Consider the following 10,805-nt stretch of genomic DNA (forward strand, 5'->3'; position numbering starts at 1 on the left):
CCCACAGCATCAGTAAAACAATTTTATTTTGCAATTTCACAAATTCGCATTATTTCCAGTGTGTTTCAATTAAACAACCCTTCGTAAATTCGCTTCAGCTTCAGCTAGCAAACTAACCACGTTACAGAAAACCATCATCAAAAGTGCCATCACATTCTGAAGCGAATTCGAGAAAGATTTTGTTCATTATTTCTACAAATGTCTACATGTATAGTTACACAATAATTGCTTGCAGTAAAACTCATTTACTAAGTTGAAATCCTACACTTTGTCTTGCTTAATACAGACAAACAAATGCCACTCGAGGAATACACTATAAGTATACTAGTTAAATGGTTAAAATACGAAATCCTCAATTCCTCTACAAAACAGCTTTAGACGACCTCATTCTTGCTCAGTTAATGACAGATTAGAGATGGCATTGCCCAAATCGAGTGCCCTTTGATGATTAAAACCAATAGTATTGCTGTCAGGTCCTGCTGGCTGTCGAATGATGGTGAATCTGTGAGAAATATGAGAGACATACATAAAAAAACCCCAACACAACTCATCGAAGTTCACCCTGTGCGTTTTAGGGGGAATAGCACAAAAGTTTAGATGATTAATGCAACAATACCTAAACTTGCAAAGAACTAAGCTAACCCAACAACCCCAGTGGAATTTATTAAAAAACGTTGAGGTAATCTGACATACTTGAGAGACTGATCATCCCCAATGAGGCCCAAACTTCGTCGTACAAGACGTTCAGGTCGTTGTCTTTCACTGTAAATCAAGAAAAGGCGAGAAAGAGCTTATTCCATGCTGTCAACAGTCATAGAGGGATGAACTCCGAAAGCATGCACTTACCTAACAACAGAAATCTTGCACGCACTCTGTTTGCCATTTCGAGTGTTGTGGATGATGGAAAATTCCACGGTATCACCAGCCTGCATTTCAAAATATCGTTCATCAGAAAATGAAGATAATGCTTAGGGTTTTAAAACACACACACTACCTTTATCGATATTGTATCATCTTCAATTTCGCTTGTATGAAAGAACAAATTCTTGGCCTCGTCAGTTTCATAAGCTATGAAACCATACTGGAAGAAAAATTTCACAAATGAATTTCAATCATCAACTCCCAGCCTTCTCATTCTTGGTCAAGGCAAAAAGCGCTTCGAAGTGGTTTCATCTTCAAACACAAACAATTGAGGTTTACTGATACAGGTCATCACCACTGTATGTCAACTGATTCCTCCCCATGTTACAGGTAAATCCAGGAGAATACCCACCTCACCCTTGACAGACTCAACCACTGCTCTCAAACGTTCTCGCTTAGCAGTGATCTCGACAGCAAACTGCTTGTCCGAGGTTTCTGAACAACCAATGCGAAACTCAACCTAAATGAAGATTAGAAAATGTTGAACGACGGTGTGGGAAACGATAGGACAAAGAACAGATGTTTCTCCATTACCTTCTCTCCACATTGCAGTACAGTGTTCTTGTCAACCAAACCAGTTATGCCGTAAGGAATAACATAAACAACATCATCCTCCACGTCTTTGCTCTCACTATCCGATGTTTCTATCATATATTCGATCAAACCTTGGTAATCAACTTGCTGTAAAATACAGAAACTGATCAGTCGATCAATGACGACATGATTAATCCTAACACACCTCATGCCAGTGATCAATAATGCAAGTCTCTCTCACCTGAGGATCTGCTCGTCTCAATGGACGAAGAATTCTTCCTTCAAACGTTCCCGAAATAACAGTCTGCGAGAAAAACAAAGAACAAAATCAGCTTCTTCCAAAACTAAGAAATGACTAAAATGGAAGGAGACTTTGAGAAAGTCCACTTCATTCTATGAAATCTTTCGTTTCTCAGGTTAAAACAAAGTATCTTACCTCTTGTGGAATAGTACCGCTGGCTAGCTTGATCAGCCTCTCAGCAGCAACTTTCCCGTTCTTTGCCGTGATATTAAACTCCACCTCATCGCCAAGCGAAAGATCTCCGTCATATTCACTAGAAACGAAAAGCAAGAATCGTTAAAGCGCTTCCTGCAACATAGCGGTAACAATGTTGAAGATTCGCTTTATTTAGGCCTCGTTCAAATATAACCACCCCAGTCAGGGAGATGACATATTTGAACGAGGACTTTACTACGAGAACCAGGTTTTATTTACATGAAAACATGCAATGTTTACTTACATAAAGCGAAAGAAGATGTCTTTCTCGTGATCTGCCAACTCAATGAAACCAAAAGTATCCTTCAACGCGGCAACAAAACCCTTTAAAAGATGAAAAATGAAAGTTGCTTATTCAATTGCACGATATGAATACGACATTCACCAATCCAATATGATTACGTTATTACGTACGAGATGTTTGACGTCACTATTTCGTTTCATCACAGTAACGTTCACAGCCATTTGGTGTCCAGTTCTCTCGCTGACCGAAACTTGAAACTCGACCTGAAATTACACAACAATTATTACACAAACCAGATTGGGTACCGACCAAACCAGATTGGGTACCGACCAAACCAGATTGGGTACCGACCACATGCAATGGCCAATCAGAAAGATGCGTTGTAGGCAAACTACGTCAGTTTTTATGAAGGTCTATACAGTACCTGATCTCCAAATTTCGCCATCGTTCTGAGATCAGAATCAACGGGAAAGAATGGCAAGGCAATCTTCTCATTTTCAATACACGCAACAATCAAACCACACTCGCTGTCCCTGGAAAGCAAGAAACATTGTGAATCATTGGAAGAATAACATGGTTTTTGACCTTTTATACCAGGCAAAACTAATGAAAGTTTGATTTAAGGTTTTCACCAACCTTTCCCGCTCCACCTTCCTTGGACTTCGTCCCATCCACGGCGCTGACTCGCGCTCCACGATTCCGGTAAACCACTCTTCTGTCATTGGCTGAAGAAAAACATACGTAATACGTAAACACAAGGTGGGAGATGGTAAATATCGCGGACAAACGAACTCTTACCTTTAAACCAATACTTCCTCTCGGCAGGATTCGCACGCGGATTGCATGGAGACGTCCACCAGCGACATAATCCTACACGGAATATGAGAATTAACAGAATCACCGTTAAGACAACATGTCATATTTATTTGTGTGAATAAAACATTTCCATACCTCGACAATACTGAACTCCACTTCATCCGAAAAGTTGATTTCTTGTTCCTAAATGGTTCGGTGAAAATCAATTCAAATCATCTTTGTTTGACTTATACGATGAATGTTTGTGAATGACACGGACAAGATTAGTGGCTTCGATCATGATCCCATCTTTACACTTACCAGGTCGATAAGCTCGCTGAAATGGAAAAACAGCCTCGAGTCTCTGTCGCAGCATTGAATAAAACCAAAACCATCTTTCAACGCGGATACAAAACCCTAGAACACGGCAAGAAGTCAATTTTAACAAGACGAGGAAAAACATCAGGTGTTTCGCAGCCATTATTTATGCTATGCCTACCCTTTCTCTGACACTGCCACCGTTAGCACTCTCCGCTTCTTTTATCAAATAAATCTCTGTTGCTCTTCTCAAAGAATCTCGCCGATCTAGGCAAATGATAGAGGTAATTGTGAGAGGAGAATATTGATTATTTAACAATGGGAAAATCTAGTTTTCTTTGCTTTTATAGATGGTTGTAAAACAGGCTTTTACCAGTTGCAATTTTGAAGCCAACCACATCGCCAGGAAGGATGGTGAATTCACCCAACACGTCTTTCTCCCCATAAGGCAGTTCAGAAGTACCATCGTTGGTGCTGTACAATACTTTGCCGTTCAATGGCTCCTGTCTCTTGTTACGACTGAACACTTTCTCCACGGTTCCTTGGAATGTATCTTTACTGATGTCCTCAAATTTCACCGTGCCTTCCGGAAGTGGTTCCACCGACACTGCCACCTCTTTGCCCTGTAGAAATTATAGAAATATGAAGATGCTCAATGATTGATGTAAATATAAGAAATAAGACTTGATTATATCGAAGTTAACGTACGTTGCGGGCATGAACAACAAACTGTACATCATCTCCCAGTAAGAGATCACCAATGCCACCTTGGAACTCGCTGTAGTGGAAGAAAATCTACAAGAAAATTCCCCAAAGTTAGTGCACGACCTAGAATTCCTGTTTTACCAAGGGAGAACTCATGCAACTCACAGAATTTAGTTCATTTCTCTGGCACAAACCTCGTTGACTTTGTCAGCTCTTTCAATGAAACCAAAAGACTCCTTCAATGAGCAAACAATGCCTTGAACATACACGGGAGGAGCTGCTTTGACAAGCAACAGCTCAACCGCACAATGATGACCATTTCTAGAAGTATTGAGATAAAGGATGTCTACTTTTAGATTTGTAAAGTCAGGCCTTGATTGATTTAGTGGTGGCTATAAGATTTCAAACACAAATACTCTTTTTAACATTGATTCAGGCTTTTGAGTCCTATTGTGGGTATGAGGTTTAAAAAAGAAAACTAACCTTTTGTTTTCCAGAGTGAAAAATGACACACTGTCGCCTTTGTATAGTTGAGAGTTTGAAATAACATCTGAGTGGTAGTATGGCAGGAAAAATGACTCCTTTCAAGAGAAAAGCAACGAAGATATACAGCGATGTTTAAATAATATTGAGAATATTTATATATATCTTTCACTAATCTACAGTACTTACGCCATTCACTTCGTAGCAAACACGACCAGCTTCCGAGTCACCATTACGAGAAGAAGACTAAAAAGCATGAAAAAATGCATCTTTAAACAACCTGTGCAAAACTGTCCAGTATTCTTACAAAACTCTCATACCTGTTTAGGATAACTAAACCTTGGAGGCTTAGCCTCAACTTCAACTTTTCCAACCACTCTTTCCTCACTCTTCACCTAGTAAACAACCATCACAAAACTCATTAGAAATTGTGTAAATGAACAATGAAAAGGTTGTGAGTTTTGACAGTCAGACACCTACCTCAAAAGTTACAGTTCCTGGTTCCAATTTCAGAACACGACAGGCAATTGGCTTTCCTGTACGTGTATCTGAGGATACCTCAAACTCAACGTTATCTAAAAGGGATAGACAAGCAACACTCTACTTTTTGATTCTCAGGAAATACAATTGTTTTAGACATTTGTTCACTATCATTGCAGATATAATATTTTTTTCACTAACCTCCTGTTTCGAGTTCATTAGCATTCCCCTTGTATTGACTGTAGTGAAAGAAAACTCTTAACTCCTGCTCTGCACACTCAATAAAGCCATAGGTTTGCTGTCAAAGAAACAAAATAACTCATATGAAATTGACTGAAGGTAGAATTAGATTACACAGTTGTATGCTTGTATTGAATGAAGTTGTCTAAGAGCATAATGACAAAAACATTAGGGGAAAAACATACACAAAGTTTTTCAATCACTCCAGTTTCTCTTATCCTCTGATGAAAGTTATTTGTTTGTTTGCCATTAGAAAAATAGTAGTCAGTGTTATGATGATAATCTCGAGATCCAGAGTTTTGAAGAGAATGCTTCTACAATAAAAAATATATTGTTTTGAAATATTATAAAAAACAAAGTCAGAAAGGATGGATTGACTTCCACGTTAATGACACTTGTTTAATTAACAAGGTTTTAATTGTAATTTGACAAACCTTCCAAGCATCTGTTGCCATTTTGAACGACCACGAAAAATGTGAAGATTTTACAATGTAATGCTGCCAGCAGATATAATGACACGTAGAAAAATTCTCCTTTACTTTTTTAATTCATCAAAAAATCTAATCCATTTGCTCCAAATGACTGGAACATTTATATAATTTTATGAATATTCTTCTAAATATAGTCAGGCTCTGCCTTTGAATGAATGCTTTCTATGAAATGTGGGGGGCAATACAATTTCTGTGGATATTTCTATGAAATCCAAGCGGCCGTTTCCTCATCTTGTTCTCCATTGTTGATATTTATTCCTAGAATAATGGGAGAAACATTTTGTCATTAAAGATGTCTTGCTCGTCAAGAGGCAAAATATAACAAACACCAAACATGGATTGGACTTAAGAATTATAAAAAGAGAATATTGCTCCTTGCACAATTCTTCGTGTGCTCTGTCTCTTAAAAAGAACTTCTGTATAAGACAGTAAGCAAAGACAGTTACAAATCAATAGGGAAAGCTGCCTAAATAGAATATATTTGGCAAATATTGTTTATTTTTGAAAAATAATATATGCAATATTACAAACTACAAAGTTCAAAGTAATATTCATTCTTTCCTCTACCTTTTACGCGATCGAAATTATTACATAAGTCTTTTGTATTTCTTCTACTAGATACAGTTTTTCGTACAACGGAGAGTACGAGATTGATGAAAACCTCGTGTCATATTACAATAAAATTTAAAACTCAGCAAAATATATTTCTAATGAAAACTGTATGTTCTCACCACGAAATATCAATTTCTATACCACACTGGGACGATCGCCTTCATCGAAAATTTGACAAGGTGCCCTACTTTTTTTAAAAATACAAGACGAGGGGTAAACATTGTCCCAAAAAGAAATAAAAACTAATAGCATGTGGACTTCTTTATCATTTGTGTCGACATAGAAAACCTTTGTTAAACGTCGACGCTATACACTTGCAATAATCATGCTATTATAACGTACCAAAGTGAACAAAAACGATGCAGTATGTTAGATGAAGGTTATAAGTACTTTATAATGATTGATCACAAAGTTTCATACCTTTCAAAGGGCAAATTTTGCCCCAAAACCACAACACAATGAAAGAGGTTGCGATCCGCCATATTACACCGGTCTACTCTAGTCGCATGGGGACTTCCTGCGCGTGACGTCACAAACGTGCATAATTATCCATTCTAATTGCATAATTACATAAATTACACGAATTATAAATTAATTTGTAAACAAAACATCAAGATGGTCTGCGTTTTGACTGTTTTCGTGCTAATTTCTGAACGTATCTTTGCGATATGAGCCAGAAACTTGGACGTTTTTCGGACCCACGAGATCCGAAAAGACCAGAGCGTATTTCGTTGGCTTACGGTGAATGGAAAGATATCCCAAGCAGAATTATAAAAAAGTATGGAAAGGTGGTCACTGAACTTGATCTAAGCTACAATAAATTTTTGTATCTTTTGCATTGTTGATCTTTAAAATCAGGATAACTGTAATAATGTGATAACAATGAAAAGAAGTTGTTCCTTAACTTCATATATCAGTGATTTAAAGTCCTTATGCGGCTTCACGAAGTTAAACACTGTCATCCTAGATCACAACTCAATATCAGCAAGGTCAACATTTCCCCAATTGGACACGCTTGAGATATTATGGCTGAATCATAATCAAATTACAAACCTGAGTTTATTTATTGAGAAAATCTCGCAGAGCTATCCAAATCTTAAATATCTTAGCATGATCAATAATAAAGCTGCCCCAAGCTACTTCAATGGTGGCACCTACACCTCGTACACAGATTACAGGTAAGTGATAGTATGCTTCAGGGGGGATCAGGGAAGGGGGCACCCCTAAAAATACTTATTGTGAGCAAAAAAGTAAGTAAAAAACTACAGCTTCAGCTTTCTGTCTACATATTTTTTTGAAAATTTTGGGCCAAGAGGACGAATAGGGAATTTCATTGCCAGCAAATTTCATGCCTTCTAAACCTTCCCTCCTCTCCCTAAACTTTGAGCAATGGTCAATGATTACCCAAGATAAACAGTAAAGTTTGACACGATATTGTTTTAAATCACATGAACGTTTATACACATTTATGAACTCTATTTTCAGGCATTTTGTCATTAGTTCACTTTGCAAACTTGAGATATTGGATGGCACAATTATCACCGAGAGTGAACGAAAAGAAGCTACAAAGGTGTATGGAAAACGAAGAGTAAAAACTCGCAAGGATTATGTACATAATAAGAGGAGATTGTGAAATCATATATTAATTTTTCTGATATTACACTAAAACCGTTATCAAGTAGTTCATGTTTTATTCACGCTTTATAAAGGTTTTTTAACAATTTTATATATAAATTTATAAATATACATTAATATTTTACAGTAATTTAATATCTTTCTATGTCCACTACCTGAAAGCAGTCGGCTACAGAATTACGACAGTAACTCAGAAACAATGTCTCTGCTTTTGCAAGCATCATGTTCAAGTCCATGTTCATTGATAATCTACGACAAAACAAAATACAAATACAGGAGTTTACAAAGTCATTTTCAAGTACTCCTCTATCTAATCAAAACTGGCATTTTCATTACAGCAATTAAGGTTTACATGCATTCAAATCACAAGCTTACCCATTGATAGTATTATATATTGAAGCAAGATCACTACAGTTGCTCAATTGTGTACGATTCGAGACCAGTATCGCCAAGCAGATAAATAGATCGAATGTGAAATCTGCGTTAACCTCAACAATTCCAGTGTAAAATTGCCCATCTGAATTAAAAAGAAAAGTTAAACACACTTGTCAAATGCTTGAATATTACCATATAGTTGCATCATGGCACAATAGCAGGGGAGATGATAAAGAACTTAACCTTGGTTTTTTAATTCCTCTGCTCTTTTCTGTCTCCTTTCTTTCTCTGCTTCCAATGACGATAGCTCCAGATGATGGCTACTGATGATCTCAAATATTTTCAGAGAATCCTCGTAATTAAACTCTCGTTTAAAATTTAGCAGAAGCCATCTAACAAGGGTTAAATGGTTGTTAGAATGATTGCATATGGAGGGTACATTTGTAATTTGGAAACACAGAAGATAATCTTGTTCATCACCTGTGACAAAATAGCAACTCTTTGATATCCAGACTTTTGAAGAAGTCATAGAGCTGTGAATCCATTTTTCTCAACAATGTTTGGATAAGTTCTATCAAATATGTTTATTTTTATATTCAATATGTACTATTTATTTGAGAATTTGTCTATGCACACAGCTTCTGTATTAATGTACCTACCTAGCTTGCTGATCATTCCATCTTCAAGGAACTCTCTCTCGACCCTTTCCATAAAGTTGAGAAAACAATAATATGTTTTATACTCTGACTTAAGCACAACATGAAATCGACTGACCAAATCATTCATTCCTTGTGTATAACCAATGTCTATGAACGAAAAGATGTTAATATATGTCATAAATTCATAAATACGTAATAATCAGTTAGCATCAAATAAACAAGACAAACCTGGTGAAAATGCGACATAAGTTAAAAGGATATTTCTCAATGCTAATAGATTCTTTGGATCTCTACAATGAAACATAGATTTTTGATGTTTTTTAATATACTCAAAGAATACAAAGATAGGAACACATTTTTAGACATACTGATAAAATTTTAAATTGCGATCAGTTCTTGGGACATCTTTATCGATAGTTCTTAAATAATGTCGTAAATTTGGCACATTTATCTTTTGCTTATTCACATTGATCTAAAACAGAAATGCATATATTGGTAGTGAGCTAAGTAAAGGCATATCCTTTTGACTTTAAGGTCAAAGAGAAATTTTTCCTTGACATAAAAAATCCCTACAATCCAATACTTGATGTAATCTCTACCTGTGCTTCTATTTTTGCAAACATCAACTGCTGTTGTACTTCGACTGATTGGTTTTCCTTGTTGACACCAAAATTTGGATTGTTGTTTGTACAATAGGCTGGGTTCAAGTATCTTTCCAGTTCTTCTGAACTGTTCTGTTCTTTTGCTAAAGTATTTTGAAGTTCTTTATGCCATTTCTCTTTCAAGACATCATATTGAACCATTCTTTCCACTGTTATCACCTCCCGTTCCCTAGTAACAAATTATACCATCAACACAAAAACTTGTTTGCCAACCATTCATCATTGGCAGCACAGAATACTTTACAAATATATATATACCTTGATGTTGAGCTAAAAGAGTAAAATCCAAACAAGAACATCCACACTTCTGCACGAATGTCATGACTTATTCCACCTAAAATAAACACGTGTTTCATGTTGACCTCATTTATCAATAATCAGGAAATGATGTCATTATTAGAAACATCAGATTAACTGAGAACCCAATCACTGCAATCAGCAAGCAATAAATGAATCTTAACACTTAATCAATCAATATTTCGTTACAAATTTAAAAGCTTTCTGCCACAATCTTCCACATGTTCTGTCCAAACAAATCTGTGCATTGTAATGTAACAAATTTGTGTACCTTTAAAAATAGCTTTCCGCAGTCCAGACTCGTTCAAAATTCTTCCATCGCTGTTAAAAAATGACCTCCATTCGGTTTCACAGAGAGGTGGCTCCCTTTCCACGTTCGATGTGGGAGATGAAGGTTCAATAGCGGCCGCCAAAGGCACGCGATTTTCACTACTTTCCACAGATTTTGCGTCCTGGAAATTCATGTAATCTATAAGCAGGGTATACATCAGAGTTGAATCACGAGGTTCAATCGCCAAATTTTAGTGTATTTTATACAATCCATCCCGATTATAGCCGTCAAAGTTTCCAAGTGTACGCAGAGTTGTATAAAATCATATTATTTCTCATCATATTTGACGGATAAGTTGATAAATCACAAAGGAAGGAGAAACAATCACATTATACAATATACAACTTCACTACACCCGATTCGTACACCTCACACCTGGTTCGTAATATTTCAAACCAAGTCACCTGAGAAGTTCCTATGTGCGGCAAGACGAAGAGCCTGGGTGCAAGACCATGGGGGGTGGATATTTTGGTAATAATTTCACGCCCAGAAACCACGAACTTTTAATCCTAAATTTGACCTTAACC

General features: G+C 36.7%; 3 protein-coding genes across 3 annotated transcripts; 1 reads left to right on the forward strand and 2 right to left on the reverse strand.

Moving 5' to 3' along the window:
- Positions 1 to 8: 8 nt before the first annotated feature.
- Positions 9 to 6,821, reverse strand: LOC114541092 (cold shock domain-containing protein E1-like). Its single transcript, XM_028561072.1, has 27 exons — positions 6,740 to 6,821; positions 5,651 to 5,965; positions 5,402 to 5,530; positions 5,178 to 5,274; positions 4,977 to 5,071; positions 4,817 to 4,891; positions 4,686 to 4,742; positions 4,497 to 4,594; positions 4,208 to 4,334; positions 4,017 to 4,103; positions 3,682 to 3,931; positions 3,490 to 3,575; positions 3,312 to 3,407; positions 3,147 to 3,194; positions 2,994 to 3,065; positions 2,832 to 2,920; positions 2,620 to 2,728; positions 2,366 to 2,458; positions 2,196 to 2,275; positions 1,892 to 2,009; positions 1,697 to 1,759; positions 1,456 to 1,602; positions 1,274 to 1,381; positions 995 to 1,081; positions 847 to 926; positions 694 to 762; positions 9 to 502 (listed from the first exon to the last, which is right to left on the reverse strand). Exons 2-27 carry the CDS (start codon positions 5,669 to 5,671, stop codon positions 385 to 387), a joined length of 2,499 nt encoding a protein of 832 aa, XP_028416873.1. The 5' UTR covers positions 5,672 to 5,965; positions 6,740 to 6,821; the 3' UTR covers positions 9 to 384.
- Positions 6,822 to 6,928: 107 nt separating this feature from the next.
- Positions 6,929 to 8,021, forward strand: LOC114541090 (leucine-rich melanocyte differentiation-associated protein-like). The gene is made up of 3 exons (XM_028561071.1): positions 6,929 to 7,145; positions 7,237 to 7,497; positions 7,805 to 8,021. The coding sequence occupies exons 1-3, from the start codon at positions 6,988 to 6,990 to the stop codon at positions 7,950 to 7,952; spliced, it is 567 nt and encodes a 188-aa protein (XP_028416872.1). The 5' UTR covers positions 6,929 to 6,987; the 3' UTR covers positions 7,953 to 8,021.
- Positions 8,018 to 10,597, reverse strand: LOC114541089 (TBC1 domain family member 15-like). The gene is made up of 10 exons (XM_028561070.1): positions 10,219 to 10,597; positions 9,909 to 9,984; positions 9,588 to 9,819; positions 9,357 to 9,460; positions 9,217 to 9,278; positions 8,989 to 9,135; positions 8,810 to 8,900; positions 8,573 to 8,721; positions 8,330 to 8,471; positions 8,018 to 8,203 (listed from the first exon to the last, which is right to left on the reverse strand). The coding sequence occupies exons 1-10, from the start codon at positions 10,433 to 10,435 to the stop codon at positions 8,086 to 8,088; spliced, it is 1,338 nt and encodes a 445-aa protein (XP_028416871.1). The 5' UTR covers positions 10,436 to 10,597; the 3' UTR covers positions 8,018 to 8,085.
- Positions 10,598 to 10,805: the final 208 nt, after the last annotated feature.

Source organism: Dendronephthya gigantea, unplaced genomic scaffold (genome assembly GCF_004324835.1).
Source record: "Dendronephthya gigantea isolate DGI-Jeju-01 unplaced genomic scaffold, DenGig_1.0 000265F, whole genome shotgun sequence".
Lineage (NCBI taxonomy): Eukaryota > Metazoa > Cnidaria > Anthozoa > Malacalcyonacea > Nephtheidae > Dendronephthya > Dendronephthya gigantea.

Bases quoted from the DNA above. Each gene is read 5' to 3' on its own strand.
- LOC114541089 (XM_028561070.1), bottom strand. From the start codon at position 10,435: ATGTATACCCTGCTTATAGATTACATGAATTTCCAGGACGCAAAATCT. The intron at 9,461-9,587 runs GTAGAGATTACA...TTTCTGTTTTAG, and splicing joins TTGCAAAAATAGAAGCACAG to ATCAATGTGAATAAGCAAAA. The intron at 8,901-8,988 runs GTAGGTACATTA...CATATTTGATAG, and splicing joins TGGAATGATCAGCAAGCTAG to AACTTATCCAAACATTGTTG.
- LOC114541092 (XM_028561072.1), bottom strand. From the start codon at position 5,671: ATGGCAACAGATGCTTGGAAG. The intron at 5,072-5,177 runs GTTAGTGAAAAA...TATCCCTTTTAG, and splicing joins TAATGAACTCGAAACAGGAG to ATAACGTTGAGTTTGAGGTA. The intron at 763-846 runs GTAAGTGCATGC...CTTGATTTACAG, and splicing joins TGCAAGATTTCTGTTGTTAG to TGAAAGACAACGACCTGAAC.
- LOC114541090 (XM_028561071.1), top strand. From the start codon at position 6,988: ATGAGCCAGAAACTTGGACGTTTTTCGGACCCACGAGATCCGAAAAGA. The intron at 7,146-7,236 runs GTATCTTTTGCA...TTCATATATCAG, and splicing joins CTAAGCTACAATAAATTTTT to TGATTTAAAGTCCTTATGCG. The intron at 7,498-7,804 runs GTAAGTGATAGT...CTCTATTTTCAG, and splicing joins ACCTCGTACACAGATTACAG to GCATTTTGTCATTAGTTCAC.